This window comes from Myotis daubentonii, chromosome 4, assembly GCF_963259705.1.
Source record: "Myotis daubentonii chromosome 4, mMyoDau2.1, whole genome shotgun sequence".
NCBI classification, from domain to species: Eukaryota; Metazoa; Chordata; class Mammalia; order Chiroptera; family Vespertilionidae; genus Myotis; species Myotis daubentonii.
The window spans coordinates 87,528,327-87,546,294 of NC_081843.1; the positions used below are offsets into that span (position 1 = coordinate 87,528,327).

Genomic DNA, 17,968 nt, shown 5'->3' on the forward strand with positions numbered 1-17,968 from the left:
GCTGGAGTGTGACCCAAACCCTCCCGGCCAGGAGACCGGGACAGGGCCTGCGTTCAGAGGAACCTGTAAGCATCTGCGGACACATGGCCCCCTCTTCTTGCTGCCCCCTGCCCCCCGGCACAGAGCAGCAGCCCCCCGAGTAGGAAGTGTGACTACTTCTCCTCATCTCTGCTGCAGTCAAGACACTCCCCCCCCCCCCCCCCGTAAAAATCAAATGCTTTGACGTGAGGGACTCACCTACATCTCCATTCACACAGCACCCGAATGGTTCTTATGATTTCCCCGGACTATTTGTACTTTTGAATACACTCAAATTTTATTTTACATTTTTAAAGGAGGGTTAGGTTACAATTAAAGTTTGAACAAAGGAAACTGGGCCCTAAAGACCCCCAGGGCCTGATCCATTCCCACACATGGAGCTCAGAGGGCAAAACAGGCCTCCAACCCTCTACCACTCCCCAGACACAGCACTGCCAGGCCGGCCGAAGCTCTGGAGGGCAAGGTCCTCCTCTGGCCGAGTTTTGGGAAGGCCACTCACCTGGGATCACACCCCCTTCGTAATTCTGCTCATTCATGATGAAGGACTGAGCACAAGCCTGAGCAGAGGAAACCCTGGGATGTAGGTGCTGGAGGGGTAGGCCAGGCCCCCAGGCGTCCTCCTGGGCGAGCCCCACTGGGCACAGCCCCCAGGCTCCAGGGGCCCTTGCTGCATGGTGGTGGCCCCTGATGGCCGGATGAAGTGGAAGGCCGTGTGAAGAGGGAGGGCCCCACAGCAGGATCAGGTGTCCTGGGCCAAGCCGGAGGAGGGCAGGCCCCACGCCTGCTGTCCCCAGGCAGGAGCGCTCTCAGCAGACGCCCTGGGCACGGGTAATCTGCTCTAATGGAGGAGCCAGTGTCTGCAGTCAGACGTTTAATCACAGTTATGGCCCAGAGGTCAGGGGATTAACCCCAAATCATCCGCCAACAACACTCCCTCTCCTTGCCCAAAGATAACCCATTTCCGACTCACCTCCACATCTGAGGGCTGAAAACGCACACAGGCCTCACCATTACAAAAACAATTTTACAATCTGTTGCTTTTACAATCTAGATGTAACTACCTGTTGTTTATTAGACAGAATAATACTGCACTAATGTGGAAGGTCACAGCTCATGCGAGCCCTCTCTCCAAAGCTGAGACACAAGGACATGTTACAGCCGTCGGTCACTCGGCATAGACAGCAGGCGGGATTCCAATGCCTTAAGGTGACATGTGGTGGTGGCGGCGGTCCCAGAGCCCGTCCCAGAAAGACTCCCCCAAAACTACCCCCCCCCCCCCGCCTTCCATGGCTTGGTACTGGTTCCTCTTATCACTGAGAAACAGACGAGTTAGATTTTAAAACAGACCCTTCAGCCAATCAAACCTGCAGCAGAACCAGTGAGCATGAGTTTCACCGAGCTCCCCTACCAGTCTGACCAGGAAACACCACCAGCCGGACTGGGTGGCACGGGGGTTTCAGGGTGGCCCTGGGGATGACGGGGTGGGTTCTCCTTGGCCGGAGCTGCCCCCATGGGGTGGCTGAGCTGTGGATACATCACACGAGAAAGAACTGAGGTGCCAATGACTCTTGAAGAACAGAAGAGAATTTTCCCAATAGAGTGAAATGGGGAGACTTTATGGAAACATGGTAATGGGTCCATCAGCTCATCCCTGACGTGGCAGATGCGGGAAGGGAGGCACCGTGTGCTCGGTGTGGTGCCCGTGACAGTGGCCCTGGTACAGGCGGTGGATTCCAAGGAGACCGCTGTCAGGGTTCAAAACCCACCAGGACGCCAGGGAGTGTCACATGGCCACCAGCCATTAGCATCTGGTTCACATGGCCCGGACCTCTGCCACTCCGTCAGCTCTGAACTCCTATGTACTCAGGCCAGACGTTTGATTTTCTGTGAGACAGCAGCCACTTCCTAGAATTCGTCTTTTTATAGCCTCTGACATGCATATTTAATGGTCCCGCAGCAGAGGGCAACAGCAGCCCTGCTCCCTGACTGTCCTGAGGAGCACTCGGGGGTCCTGGGCCAAGGACACCAACACCAACCACCTAATTGAAAGCAGAAACGCTGAGCACTCAGCCCCCCAACTCCACAGCAGAGTGGCTGTCCCAAATACGGGGTGACCTGGGCAGCAAGACAGTGACAACTGGCTACAACACGGAATAACACGAAATCATAAAGCCATGTGCCACTCCTTTTTTAAAAAGTAAAAGGCTGGGGGTTGGACAGAATGACTCGTTTCTAATTAGTAAAGTGCAGAAAGAAACCTAACCAGCACACCTCAGCCCGTGATCCACGTTCCCGCAGTCGCATGAGCCACGGTGATGTGGGCACCCAGCATGTGACAAGATGAGAAGGTCACCCTCTGAGGGCTTCCTCCCGAAACCCACAACCCTAGTCTAGTCATGAGGGCAACATGAGTCACACCCCAACTGAGGCCATCCTCCAGCCCACGGCCTACCTCCTCAGACTGTGCGCCATGGAAAACAACAACAGTCGAAGGACCTGTTGCAGCAACAGGACACTGAGCAGCTTGATGGCCGAGTGCAGGATGGGGTCTGGAGACAGAGAAGGATGTCGAGGGTGAGGTGAGATGCTGAGGGTCTGGAGTGCAGTGGGCAGTGGCATGCAGGACCGGCCCTCAGCTGTGACTACCATGGTGAGTGCAGACTGGACACCAGGGCCTGCGGGAACCCTTTCACTTCCACATGCCCCACAGATCAGAGCTATGCCAAACACACAGTTCATTGAGTAAATAAATAATTCTCATCTTGGTGGGACCACAGAGAGGCACTTTAAGAATGAAGGCCTGGAAAACACAGACAGGTGCAGCTTGTGAACATCAGGGCATGAGAGGGACCGCCCTTCGGAACCACTATGTTTAAGTGATTGGGCAAGAACCCCAGAGACACCCAGAAACCACCAGGTAAAAGGTAGTGGTGAGGGGAAGGTCTCCATATATTGATTACAAAGGTGCGGGATTCAGAACTAGGGTCGTCTGAGGTCATATAGGCGGTGGGAGGTTGACCCCAATACTTAGGTGTGACCCAACATCCCATAGCATTCTTGCCTCAAAGTGTTTCTCCTAAAAACAGCCCCAAGGAAATGGGCATATATAAGTTCTGTGGCATTCTACAAGGTGTGTGACCCCGATATCTTTGAGTAAATTGATGTCAGGAAAGACAGCAAGGTGGAGAACATTCTAGACCAGCTGTGGGCAAACTACGGCCCGCGGGCCGGATCCAACCCGTTTGAAATGAATAAAACTAAAAAAAAAAAAAAAAAAAGACCGTACCCTTTTATGTAATGATGTTTACTTTGAATTTATATTAGTTCACACAAACACTCCATCCATGCTTTTATTCTGGCCCTCCGGTCCAGTTTAAGAACCCATTGTGGCCCTAGAGTCAAAAAGTTTGCCCACCCCTGTTCTAGACCATAAGCCAGCAAGCTTTCTCTGTAAAATCACTCAGTGCCACTGAAGACAACGTGTGAACACAGGACCATGTTCCAATAAAACTTTACTGACAAAAGCAGTTAGTTTGTTGGGCCATAAGTTGCAGAGCCCAGCAGCCAGCTCTCACCACACAGCTCATGTGACTCTCTCACCAGCCAGGAGGTCCCCCAGCAGGTTCTTACTGCAGCCCAGCCTAAGGTCTCCCAGCTTTAGGACGTGGCCCCACCTCGCAGCAGGTAGAAGAGCCCACTTCCTGGAGAGGCCCTCTCCTCATGCCCCTGGCTCTCTGGCTCGAAGAAGTCCAAGGAAGCCAGCACTTCATGGGCTACTCCTCAACATGGCATAACCGGGCCTCAGGGACCACACACACCTGCTGGTCCCCTCAAGGCTTCGACGAAGTTCCAGGAATACATTTGCTCACAGCACCTTCAGTACCTCAGGCCCAGGACCCAGAGCTGCAGCCCACAAGACCACAGACCAGCTCACCCAGGAACAGACTGGCTGGCTGGCTGGCATCTACCGGTGGAGAACCAAGGGATTGAGGAAGCAACTGCAGCGGGAAGGAGCAGGACAGGCTGGAGCACACAGCCCTGACCAGTTCCATCCTACTCCTCCCCATGATGCCACTCATCTGTATCTTCACCTTGTCATTTCACTCCAAAAACATGTCAGCACTCTGCAAGCTGACAGACGTTCTGCGAAGCCCCACACCTACCCCAGTGCTGGCCACACCCCAAGCACGAACCCCGTCCAGCCAGCTGAGGCAGGGGCATCTCAAAGCACACAGCAGCCACCAACACCCGGTGACCCTGACCCCTAGGATACAGGACACCCACTGGCCCAGAAGTTTTCCCACCCCCCTCCAGGCAACCTCTGGGCTTTCTCTTTTTCTGCCCTCAATCAATTTCTCCTCCATCGATTTTGATGTCCATGTTTCTGGCTCCCTGAAATACAGACTTAATCCCAACAGCAGTAAGCGTCAGATGGTGACCAGGGACAACTCCCTTCCCCAGGCCACGCCCAACCTCGGTCACTCTGGGGACTGCACAGAAGCTGTGGGGCACTTGAGCTTTGTCCCTGAGAGAAGTGTATATGCCCTTGTCGTTACTGAGCAAACACAGTGAGTCCTCTGCAGGGTCAGAGAGGGCAGCCATCAGCCCAGAGAAGCAGGAGGGGCAGTGGGAGGCAGCCGAGGCTGTCCAGCTCCGGGGCAAAGAGGAGGCCGCAGACCCACCTTCTGCCTGTGTCCCGGGAGCCTGGACCCAGAGCCTGTGTCTTGCCGTGGCTTGGGAGCCCAGACCACTGTGGTGGTCTGTTGTGGACAATGGGTCAGAGCCCGAGTCTTGCCAAGGACAGAATTCCCAAGAGGGCCCCAAGTGCACTGTGCCCTTCTCCACTCTCCGGTTACAGCCTCCACCAGCCCCCCCATCTCCACGCACACTCTCCCCTCCCCGAGTGAGCCAGCACATTCCTCCCCCACGCCTTCCTCCTCCAGCTCAAACATGGGATTTCACCACAGTCCTCCCAGAACAGCTCCCCAGGGAGGAGCAGAGTGACCTCTGAGACTCAGAGCCAGACATGCTCCCAAGGGTCAGCTGGCTAGGCTGGACCAACATTGGCAGCCATCACCCGTTCCTGCCACCAAGCCTGGGCGGTCTGCCCATCACTGGACACTGAGGGCCACACAGGGGCCTGCACAGGCGCAGCGATGGGGGAACACATGGTCTGCCCATGGAGCCGAGAGGCACCTCAGCAGACTGGAGTCTCTTCTGGTGACCTCATGGTGCATCCATTGTCCAGACCCCACAGCCACTACCCCAGAGGCCAGGTCTTCTTAGAAGTGGTTCAGTGCTGGCATAAAGTGATTTTAGATTCCACAATCCTAACAGTTAGATAATGACCCCTGGCCACTGCCCGCTGCCCTCCATGCTTTGTGCCAGGATCAATTCTGGGACCTGAAATCCAGCAGCCTGGCAATCGAGGCCAGCAGGGTGCCCATGGGCTCTCTATTCAGGCCAAGAAAACATGAAAGCTTGAGGTTGAGTTCCCACGTTTTTAACGGCAAGTTTCTGGCTGAAACAGAAACGCCTTCTACATGAAAAACAGAGGAAACACTGAGAGGACAAGGACCACCCACAATCCACCAGCCACGACCACCACTGCTCCTGAGGGGTGTTCCCTCCAGCGTGTCCTCTGGAAGGAATGAACAGCCTTCCCCTTCCCCATCGGGGCTTCCAGGGGAGTAAAAAGGTCCTCTGAGAACATGCCACAAGATAATGATACCCATGTACGGCCTCAGGTTAAAGCCCACCTGGGTGCAGGTATGTTCCTCGCCCTCCCCCACCAACCAGGCACATCCAACGGGGCTCCTGCCATTGTCTCCTCCGGTGCCCATTGGTTTGGAGGAGGTTCCCATGGAAAACACTGAGGAGATCTGGGGAATTCTGAGGCCAAAGACCAAAGACCAAGGCCCCTGCTCCCGCCTCAACTTACTAATCACTCCATTCAGGACCCTCAGTCCCCACTTTCTGGACATGACCCCACCTCTGGCAGGTTTTTAGATCTGACACTCACACAGTCTAGAAAGCAAAGACAGTACCAGGTGCTCAGCTACCAAGAGGCACTGATGCAGAGAAATGGCAACCAGGGGTGGCCATAAAGTCCTGTCAAAGTAGTCAGACATACACATGTGTGCACACTCAAACACAGACACACATCAGAACACAGGCACATGTGAGCAGACACAGACACACATAGATACACACATGGCTTATATACACACAGCACACATTCAGGCGCACACACACAGCACACACATCACACTCACATTAACCTACTTGTGCAGGCACACACTCAGTTGTGCATGCAGATGTACACATGCATGCATGTTCACACACACACACGTGCACACACTCACACACAAGCTCATAGGCATCACTGGGGACCACAGGTCTGAGAGCTTCTCAAGAGAAGAATGTGTTCCCAGACTTTTCTCTAAAGGATGCACCCTCCACGTGGAAATGACAGGCTCCTGGGGAACTCCGCTCCCCACACTCCCTCAGTCATGTGGCTGCTCGTTGCTCCTGGACCGACCCCTCCCACCTCAGGGACCAGCAGCTGGCAATCTGAGGGGGGTAGGCAAGAACCCCCACCAGCCCCCTGGGGCAGCTCCCATTACCAACTCCGGCTCCTGTCTGGCTGTGGTCAAGACCCTTGGTGGGAGGAATAGGAAACCTAAGAACAACCTGGCGCTTCTCTCTGATTTCGGCTCAACTTGATCCCTCCCCAGTGACCATCCTCCGAGCCTCCGAGAACCCAGGCCCAACCCACAGGCGCCATGAACAGACGGAGCCCAGAGACAAGAGGTCACAGCCACCTCTGGGGTGGGCAGACTGGCTCCTAGAGAGAGAAACTGAGGCACAAGGAGAACTCAGGGATGGCCTTGAATCCCGTAGGGCCTCACGTCATCCTAAAGTGGATGTGCCCACTCGAGCAGAGGGCAACAGACACTCCCACCTAGCAGACGGCACCAGGAAGCAGCCACTGTGCTGGCCAAGGGCATGGCCTGTGTGTGAACACCCAGCCGCATCACACAGCCAAATCGAAAGTGGTTCTGGCGCCCAGTGGTGAGCACAGGCCTCAGGCGCCACTGGCTCTCCTCCCAACAGCCAGAGACCCCAGGCCTGTGAGTCATGCAGGACCAGGCAAGTGGAGACTGTGCTGGAGAATGACCCAGACGCAGGAAACTAAACTGCCGCCTGGAACCCAGCTCCCACCCCCATCCACACAAAACAAAAACGCACTTCCACTCCTCCCCCAACTGTTTTCTCAGAAATAAACCGCCGGAGGAAAGAAAGAGGAAGCCAGCCAGGAACCCCAAGGAGGGACCAGGGCCTTTCTCAGGGCCCTGCCAGAGGCGGGCCCGTGGGGTCCACACAGACACCTCCACCCCAGGCAAGACCTCCACACTAATAGTTCACGGTCTTCCTGGCCAGGGACCCAGGGACCCAGCTCCATGACCCCAGCCCCATAGCACCCACCAGCCATAGAGACCACCTTGAAGGAGCCAGCTCACCAGGGTCCCGTGGCAGGAAGTTCAAGAACCCACATGGCACCAGCAGTCATGGATGGGGGAGCTGGGCTGCCTCATTCCTGGCTGGTCCTGCTGAAGCTCAGGGGCTAACTGCACAGAGCAGCTCTCTGCTCTGAAAAGTGAGCCCACCTCTTCTCCACAAAAGGAAGGTATTAACACTTTGTGCCTACTCTTTTGCTGCACAGCACTGCCCAGCATCCCCCAGAAGGGGGCCTAGGCCCCCCGGGGTCAGTTCTCAGCAGGTGACACAGCCAAGCCGCCTGGCAGGGTCTGGACGGCCCATCACCCATCTATTCCAGGTGCCATCCATGCCACTGTTACTCAGCCCCAGCCCCACAGGGCCCCTCATGAAGGCAGGCACGCCCCAAGAGGTGGGTCTTCCCTCTTGAGGCCCCTAGCTGACCTCACATGCCCAGAGCTGGCAGACGTCTGCACACACACCCCAGTACAGCTGTCTCTACAAAATGACTCTACGGGACACCCCCACAAACATGCTGAAACGGAAAGCACCTGGCTGTGTGAACAGTAGTTAAAACCTAACACTGAACATCACATTTTGCCCTCCAGTCTCACATCTACAGAGCCTGACGCTTATAAAATCCATACCCACAGAGGTGATGACAGGAGACCTGGGAGGCTGACAACACAAAGCGATCAACCAGACACCGGCAGACGCAGCCCCAACCAGAACACGGTCCCATCTGCTGCGCCTCTGCTGTAACAGGGCCCGTTCACCTTCTTCCTTAATCACTAAACCCTCAGGACAACAGATTCTGGTCAGCATCAAGCTATCTTAAGAACAAAGCATCAGGTCTGCTGACCATGGAATTTCCGCCCAGCTAAAGATAACATCTTGCCTTCAGTTGTCTTTCAGCCCCAGGCCCAAGAAAGCAAGAAAGTGGATGACCCTGTGGAGCACACCCTCATGAAAATAGAACAGTGAATGCCCTGGCTGACACCACGACCTGACAAAATGATCAACTACTCCCCACCTCGGCCCCAGCCAATCAGTAGAGTCAAGACCCTACTCCCTTAGCCACCATGATTAATGATTTTCCCCACATAACCCACCCCCTGGAAGCCATGGAGGAGCCCTAGCTTACCTGTGACTCCAGGCTTGGCATCATTTCCTTAAAATAAACCAACTTTCTTGGCTGTAAACTCCTTTTGTACGTTATTGGGCTTTGAGGTGAGCAGACAAATGGACTCCTTCAAATGGACTCCTTCAGTCTGGTAACAGCTGTGCAGCAACAAGAAGCCATCGACAGTGGCCCTCCAGCACCGCCGCCCTGGAAGGTGTCCTGGTCCAAGGCTACCTGTCCCCTGATGTAGGAGCCCAGGCCTGCGGGTCATCAGGTCAGGGCCCAGGACCGTGGCCACAGGTCTATTGGTCAGAGGCCCTGACAGAGGCTCTTCACCACGGCTAGGTCGCCCAGCGGGCTGGGTCCGACCTGGACAGATACCCCTGGCCCACTCCAGCTGTCCCAACATGGTCTGTGAGCCTGAGCTGCAGCACATGACCACAAGCCAAACATCTCCCAAGGTCCCACGTGGCCTCCGCCCTGACCAGCCCCAAGACCACAAGGTACCTTACCCTTGCAGCTCCCTCTTTTCAATGGCCCCATAAGAACTTCATCCAAAATCCCAGTGGTATAGAGTAAGCCTGCCACAGACCTCTGAGGAGAAGACATTTGCGGTCAATTATCTGAAGGAAACATCCTTGAAATTCAGTTGAACCTGGGCCAACTGAGAAAGGGATAGATGGTGCCACATGCCTCCTGTCCCCTCCGGGTCCCAAGGCAGAGATGAGAAAAGGGGTTCCATTCTCCAATAGCACCCGAGACACCAACGATGCACAGGCCCCTTCAAGGCACTAGGAGCAGCAGGAAATTCCACAGGCTCACTTGGCCCCACAGAGCTGCCTGGCACGGAGGTGAGTGGTCCACACAGCACAGGGGTACCACCACATCCAAGCTCTGCAGGAACGCATGGCCAACTCCTTCCCGGCTGGCAGCGATGAGAGCCCTGCCGAGCACACAGGCCCATTCTGCCAAGGGCCCTCAGAACCCACACGCCCGGCGCTCCTCCAGCTGCCCCTCTCATCCCCCGCACCAAGGCAGTGTAGCCTCATCGGCTCTAGGCTGCCCCTTGTGGAATTCCCCTGGGCCAGTCATCACCCCTGGCTTCAGAACCTGACTCAGTCACCGGACAGTCTGACAGTTGGGCCCATAAGACAATACGGGGCTCTAGCCGGTTTGCTCAGTGGTCAGAGCATCACCCACGGACTGAAGGGTCATGGGTTTGATTCTGGTCAAGGGCACGTACCTCAGTTGCAGGCTCCATCCCAAGCCCGGTTGGGGCGGCTGCAGGAGGCAACCAATCAATGTGTCTCTCTCTCACGTCAATATTTCTCTGTCTCCCCCTTACTTCCACTCTTTCTTAAATCAATGGGAAAAAAAATTTTTCAGGTGAGGATTAAAAAAAAAAAGACAACATGAGGGCAGTCATATGTCCATGTCATCGAAGGGGACTGCAACAACAGGGAGCCTGCCTGTGGAGTCAGCTGCTCCCTGCTCACAGCCACAGCCCACCTCATGAATAATGAATGACAGGTGGGCGATGGGCTCACCTGGATGGAGCAATTCCAGTCTTCATGACTCCTGGTTGCAGCAACCCTCTGGACAGTCACAGAGCCAGGGCATCAGAGCAGAACAGGCCCCAATGCATATAGTCTCCATGTGGACAGGGCCAGGGTTCAAGACTGAAGGCCCACCCGGCCTGGTCGCCACTCTCCCTGCCCATGCCACTGCCGTCCCCAGCCCCCAAGTCCTGAACAAATGTCCCCTTCTGAGAGGCCACCCCAACACCCGGACCCTCATGGTACTCCATTTTCCCCACTGCACCACAGGTCACATTCGAGATCCTACAGCCACCATCCCCCAGGAGGAGGGCTGAGACCCTCTGCTCACTGATGCACCAAGAACCACGATGGATCAGCCATGGAGGACACTCCACAACTTTTGCAGGTCAGACAGCAGCTGCCATAACCAGTGCCCAGTGGCCCTGCAGCTGCCTGATCCTTTTGGGCTGCCTCTGGAGGCATCCCTCAAGCCAAATCCCACGCGTCCACTCCTCTGAACAGCAGCAGCCACTGGTGTCTACAGCTCAGATGTCCACTCCAGCAAAGCACTGAGACCAGGTCTGGGGAACTTTCCAGAAGAAAAGACCAAAGAACTGGACCTAAGAGGTGATGGGCTTCCACACTGTTCACAGAGCATGAAAGCTCGAAACACATTTCAGACCAGGGCACAGACGTGTCCCCACTGCCTTCATGGCCCAAGATGGAGCTGGCACCCCCAGCCACGTGACTGGACTGGTCTGCTGGGGAGCTGCAGGAAAGAACAGATGCCCTCACACCATGTGACCCAATGCCAGTGATCACACCCTTCTCTATCCGCCATGTGTGGGGTCACGCACACACATGCCCACAGGTGTACACACAAACATACACAAATGCCCACATGCATGCAGAGACATGTACACACATGTGCACATGCAGGCGGCATGCCCACACACATGTGAACACACGGCCTCAGCAGGAGGCCTTAACCACATCTTCACTTGATTTATAAGAAAAGGGCGTATCGCCTAAAGATGGTCTGGAACCCCTGTGAGTGCATGGAGGACGCAGAAACACAGGCCATGCGCCCAGCACTCGGAGACACGCTCCATTTCGTGCGTCCAACTATTTTTTGTTCCTTTGCCTTTACAAATGGAATTTGGTACAAAATACCTGTTTGGTAACCTCCGCTATCCACCTCATACGAAATCTCCCTAAAGAACATCCATGGGACAAGCCGCCGACAGCGAGTCCCAAGGAGACAGGCCAAACATGGGGTCTGCCCAATGGATGGGCCAGCCGTGCTGCCTGTCCTTCCTGTGTCAGTGTGACACATCCCTTTCCTTCCGGAAACCCAGGGGCGGATGTTGCTCCGTGCCCTTGCTCAGCAGGACAGAACCCGAAAGCTTTGTCCTGTCCCACTTTTCAAATGCACTGCTCCCTGAACCCCCACGTACAACCCCCCGGAGTTGTGCTTTCACCATCTCAGCAGCCCCACGCTTGGCAGAAAACTCGCTCCAAACCTGGGGTCATGGCCCCATAACCCCTGAACTGGCCCAGCTGATGGCCTCGTAGAATGCCAGCCGCAACAGGATAACGGTGATGCTCCCCAGGACTGCCTGGATCAGCGTATCGGGGTACCTAAGTCTCCTTCACAGAGGGCGGGAGGAGAGACCCTGAGTGACCAACAGGACCTGAGCAGCAGAATGAAATCACAGAAAGGAATCCAGAAAGCAGAACAGCAACCCAAGGAAGAGGAAGTGGAGTCAGAGCCACGGGAAATGCCACGTGGGGAACAATCTCGGCTGGGGTAGGAGACAGGGGTTGCAGGATCCATGAACCCTCAGAGGGCTCCATGTACACTCCAAGGGCAGTCCAACCCCATGAGCCACAGAAGCAGGGGGTGGAACTTCCTCTGGGGGCCAGGGCCTGTGGCCATGCCTCAGTAAGAGCTTGTGTGTCCGTCCACTCCATGGTCCCATAGGCTGTTCATGGTCTCTAGGACTCACCCACACTTGGAGGGGGGCGGGTCACCAAGAGAGGAGGGTTAGACTCCTCAAAGTCAGTTAAAAACCCACCATAATCAGCCCTGTCTTGTATGGTTGGGGTGTCATTCCATACACTGAAGGCTTTCGGGTTCGATTTCTGGTCAGGGCACTTACCCAGGTTGTAGGTTCAATCCTGGTCAGGAGGCAGCTAACCAACCGATCAACGTTTCCCTCTCACATTGATATTTCTCTCACACATTGATATCTCTCTCTCTCTCTCTCTCTCTCTCTCTCTCTCTCTCTTCTCCCTCCTAAAATCAATTTTTAAAAAAAATCACCATAGTCAGAAAAGCAACCTTTTCACCACCTCCCCTCTATAAAGTATTTCTATTAAGAAGGTATTGAGGATGCGGGTATACATATAAATCTGTCCTATCCACTTCCAGAATAGTCTCCCATCACAATAAAATGCAGAATAAATGCCCCATCACACAGGGGACCAGGGTGTGGTGTCCATCCTCAGGGAGAGGACCAGCCCCCAGGAAAAGTGAACCCCAGTCATCCCAGTACACCAGGTCTCACCTCGCTGGAAGGGAACGGGGAGGCGGGAAGGGCACTCAAATGTGTCCACAGCAGAAGCTAACATTGATCTTGGCCTCTGCTTCCCACACCAGCCCTCTCTGCACCCAGCCAATTTTCACTCACTGGGGGAGTGTCTCCTTTAAGGGGCCAGGACTCCATGAAGCAGTGCTGGGGTACAGCACCAGGCACAGGCCTGCCAAGAGAGCTGGGGTCAAGGCAGCAGGACTAGTTCAAGGTCAATGCTCAGCATCCACCACCTGCCCACGCTGCCTCTTGCCTGGGCGCCCTAGGGGCTTCTAATAGCCAGAAATGGGCTGAACTTCACAAAGATACGGCTCCCAGGGAGGCTCCAGCCTGGAGCACAGAAAGGGGCCAGGACGCTGTGGGAGCCTTCCTGCTCTAAGTGTCACAGGGTCAAGAGGCCCTCATGCCTCCAGGCCAGACAGATCCGAGTCTGATCTCATGAGCTCCTGGGCTGCAGTGGAAATAAGAGGCAAGGGACCCAGGGTGAGGGGTGAGGATGGCACCACCTCTTTTCACCACAGCCCAGGGATTTCCAGGTACAAGATCTCCCCAAACTTGCTCCACCACTACCAGGAGGCCCACCCAGAAAGCCAGGCGCCTCCCTAGGGGGTTCGAGGGTCACCCAGAGTCATGAAGGAACTTCAGTAGCGCCAGTGACCCTGTGATCGGGCAGGCAGGGCCACTGGCATGGGACCCTAAGTTCAGACCCCACACAACGTGGACCCCACACATGGGCCTTTGGAAGCTGCTCCAGCCTTGATGTTCCCAGTTCCTGCAGGACCTTCCCCCATAAGAGGGCACATGGTGGCTTCCTCCGCATCATGCTGGTGACACACTGCCCTTCACAGGGCATCTGAGCGCTGACTGTGGTCTGACAGCTTACGTTAAAACTCAGAGACCCCAAAAGACAACACCACTGTGACCCCTCAGCAGGGACCACCTCCTCTGCCGCCTCCCTCTGAGGAAACGTGAAGTTTATAGAACACAACACATGGGAGACCCAAGTCAGCTCCATGCCAGCTCAGCCAAGTGTCACAAGTTGAGCTCAAACCTAAAGGGTCTGTTAACAAATGAGCACAAAGCCCACACCTGGCGCTCCTGAGTCTGAGATCACGCAGGCAGGTGCCATTTCTGTCCCGCCCCCAGCAGGAACTGGGGGATCCAGGTTTGTAAAGTGAAAGCACTCAGGGAAGGGGGCTTGGGGGCTGGAAACCATCAGCTCTGGGCTCCTAGGCCCAGGGCACCACACGAGAGCTACTGAAAGCAGAAGGGACAAGCAGGAGGAAAAAGATCCCCCGTTTTAAAACAAGCCACAAAGTCTGGAGAGAGAGTGAGTGTGGTCCCAAGATGGGGCTAGCGGGCAGGGAGCCAGACATCTAATAGGGCGGCGGAGGGCTCCTAGGGGAACACAATGGCTGCTGGTGGCCAGGGAAGCTCATCCTTGATGCTCAGATGCAGAACCACTGGGCAGTGGTGAGAGAAAGGCCGAGCTTACAGACTCTGCCTTCATGTTCTATCTACCTCGTCTCAAGACCCTGTGCCAGGAAGCAGCCAGGGAGCAGCTGTGACCAGCCCACACCCAGCAGAGCAAAGCTGGGCAGCTGCCTCGCCCTGAGGGAGGGGACACCTGAGGGAGGGGACAGGACCCTAATGACTGAGGATGCAACAGCCCATCAGGTCATGCCTTCCGCATGGTGTCCCCAGGGGGGCCTGGCCTTTCTGCCAGAGTAGTGACCACTCAGGACCTGTGGCCTCCACTGACCTCACCCTCTTTCCTTCAGTGCCTGCAGCTGGGAGCCTCCACCCCAGGCTGCAAAGGGAGAGAGGGGGGACGGCACAGGCGGAGAGAGCCCAGCTGTGGGTGCTAGGCTGGGTGTTCATTCCCCCCAATTTCTAGAGGGGCGCTGAGAGCAGAGATGAAACTGTTCACTGGGGAGAACTCACCCATCAGCTGCAGGAACCCAGGCTTGGGGGCGCCCCCACAAGAGAAAGTGAAAGTGTTACCGACCTGGGACTCCAGAACAAAGGCCAGGGGGACCCTCAGTCTGTGCACAGCTGGGGAGCCCCGCCAGGGACCTGCTGATGACCCAGAGTGGGCGCAGGCAACTGGGACCTCAGCAGGGTCGAATCTGACCCGCGGCCCACAGCCCGGCCGCGTGGGAGCAAAGGCCTGAGGAAGCAGGAAGGCGCTTCAGAGGGCAAACCACCCGCTGCGGCTCCGGCACCCCACCTTGGCCCCAGGATTCTCAGGAGGCCCCTCCCCCGTTCCCATAGTTACCCCGGGGTGTATCCCACCTTCCACACCTCCCCATTGCCCCACCCTGAGTGTGAGAAAGAAGGTGCTCCCTGGGCGCGGGGAGGGGGGTGGGGGGTGGGCATAAACATGGTCCCCAGATGGGCTAGCAGGGCAAACAGCAGGGGGGACCCACAGCCCTGGGAGCGCTGGCACCGCAGGGATACTTCGCCCTGCGTCCCCGCGACTGAACTTGGTCGGGGGCTCTGCGGGCTGGAGGGGGGTGAGGGAACCTCAGAAGTGAGAGGAACTGCGGGGTGACCCCGGAAAAGGGGAGGCGAGGCGGGGAAGCAGTCCCACACTCTTTCCTCCGGTCCCCTCCCGCCCCTCCCGCCCCCAGCCCCGCGCAGCCCGGCTCCGCCTTTGTCCCGCGGACAGGTGCGGCCGCGCTCACCCCGGCTAGAGCAGTCGGGCTCGTGGCCCTCGGGGGCGCCCGGCGCCTCAGTCAGCTCGGCCGCCTCGTCCTGGTCGCCGTCCGCCCGCCCCTCCACGGGCACCACGGTGAAGTTGGTGGGCATGGTACTCCGGGTACTGCGCGCTCAAGGCCACAACGCGCTCTCCAGCCGCGCTCCGCTCCGCCCGCTCCCGCCGACGCGCGGCCGGCCTAGGGGCGCAGGGGCGGGGTCCGCGTGGCCCGCCCCCGGCCCGCCCCCGGCCCCGGCCTCGCCCCGCCCCGCCCGGCCACGTGATCGCACCTGCGGTCCGAGGCCCAGGAAAGTTTGCGAGGGGCGGAGCGGGGTGCCTTCCGCCGAGGTGGCTCCCCTAGCCCGTGCCAGGTCTGCCGGCGCCCCCTGCTCGCCCCGTGTCACGTTCCCCCGATGGGTGACTCTCTGCTTTGGCGCTGCCGCCGCAGAGCAGGCCCCTGCCTGCGGTCCCCACCACCCCGCGTGGTAGCTCCCGACACAGTCTGGCTCCTTCGAGAAACAGAAGTGCCCCACCCCCCAACCAGACTGAGCTGGAATCTGATCTCCCCGCCCCCTCCCTGCCTGCCTGCCTGGAGCTCACCCAGCCCCTGGGCAGGGGTTTCTGGCAGAAACGTGCTATGGTTGGGGAGGAGGGGGCTGGGCTGCTCCGGGGACTTGGTCCACAAGGGGCTTAATCTGGTACACAGAAGTCACCACCGCTCTGCGACAGGACCCAGGCCCATCCCTGCCTGCTCAGGGGAGCCCGCCCTGCCCTCACCCCACTGGCCGGGCCGGGGGAAGCCACAGGGAAAGGGAGCTTGCAGCTCAGTGCGGGGAAGGCGAGTCCAGCACAGCATCCATGTCCTTGTGTCTTACAGCCTCCGGTCACCTCCTTAACCAATGAGGAGACATGGAAACAGGCCAACAACCCAATGTCCATCAAAGGGATGTCCGTCCGAAAAGTTAGGGCATCTAAGTGCAGTGAGTCACCCCAAACAGTTTTATACCCATGACGAAGAAGTACAGGTGGTATGGACAAAGGTGGTCACAACATATTGAAACAATCATCAGAATGGTCCGATCGTGTTTGAAAAGTGTGTGTTTCTGCAGGCCCCAAAGGCAGTGGAGACCAGCTTCTCTCTGGGCCTGGAGGCTCTGCTTTCTCCCCTCCCCCGTTGTATTCCTGTGACAACCAAACGACAGAAAACCAAATTCAGAAAAGCCATTTCCAATGAAAGACAAAGAAGAGAAGAAGGTGGGGTGGTCAGGTTCCCACCTTCTGTCCCAGGCTCCTGGCAGAATCTGGGGATCTGTTGCCCGGGGCCCAGGAGGCCCAAGACCACTCTTCACAGGAATTCCACCCACTTAGCCTGGAAAGGCCCCCACCACCCAGGTGTACGCTCTGGGGGCCTGGAAGCCCCACGCCTCATGAATAAGCCAATCCCCCCCACTCCTCCCTACCTCCACACCCTGCTACACACACACACACACACACACACACACACACACACACACACACACACACACGAGAAGATACCCTCTAGCTGCTGCTCCCTATATGGGGAGAGCAGGGGAGGGGAGGGACAGAAGTGAAGGGGAGGGGAAGGCGAGAAATGGAAGGGTGAGAGGAGGGAAGCCCATTACCTGAAGCTAAAGTTATATTTTTTAGAGCCTTTCCTGGCAGGATGGGATGTAGGGACACCACAGGGACAAAGCCCAGAGGGTAGACAACGTTCGGGCCTTTGACTGCCCAGAGGGACCAGGGCTCTCCTGGCTGCCAAGGTGGGAAGAATTCTCTGGGAGAGGACTGTCCAGCGTGGTCTTGGTGACCCTAGGTCTGTCCCACCTGCAGTGGCTCAGAAAGGGGCTGTTGCTGTCAGGGATAGCAGATGTCCCCTGCCTGCCCCAGTAGCTGGAGGGGGCTCCAAGGGTGGGCCTCTCCACCCCAGGCTCCACCCCTGTGGCCGGGCTTCCCTGCCCCTCCTGCTTAGAAGCCCTGTTTGGGCCCTGGGGACACATATTCCTCTCAGAGGAACAGGGCAGGGCAGGCTGCCTGCCCAGAGGACCTAACTGGTTCTGGGGCTCAGCAAAACAATGTCCTGGATCCTGAAACACGTCATTGTCACCTGAGAATACACAAACAGAAAGCACAGACTCACCAGACCAAAGGGACTAAAAAGACCCACAGGATAGGGAGGGAGGGGCAGCTGGGAAGGGCAGTGTGGAGCTGCCAGCATGTGAGTGTCCTCACACTCTTCAACTTTTTGTCGTTTTGAAATTTTTCTAAATCAAATCATTTCATAAGTCTAGGTGAGAGCTCCTTGTTGCCAAGTGACAGGTGGCTGTATTGAAAACACTAGTGGCCACGCCCTTCAATGCCCTAGTGAGTTATCCTGCCGTCCTGCTGCCTGCTGGCCTTGCTCTGCTCCTCTGTCCCCAGCTCAGGACATCCTGGGTACCCCATAGTTGGATGTCTC

The 17,968-nt window shown here is 56.8% G+C and overlaps 1 protein-coding gene across 4 annotated transcripts in view; it reads right to left on the minus strand.

Moving 5' to 3' along the window:
* SLC12A7 (solute carrier family 12 member 7) overlaps positions 1–17,968 on the minus strand; it is an 81,290-nt gene that overhangs the window by 33,778 nt on the left and 29,544 nt on the right. Inside the window, exon 1 of one of the 4 annotated variants that reach the window (XM_059694633.1) lies at positions 15,482–15,691. The exons of 2 other annotated variants lie outside the window; for them this stretch is intronic. In XM_059694633.1, the coding sequence (XP_059550616.1) occupies positions 15,482–15,605 (124 nt within the window). In that variant the 5' untranslated portion in view covers positions 15,606–15,691. Of the gene's footprint in view, positions 1–15,481; positions 15,692–17,968 lie in introns of those variants that run through there. One more of the 4 variants, XM_059694635.1, reaches the window with a different exon arrangement.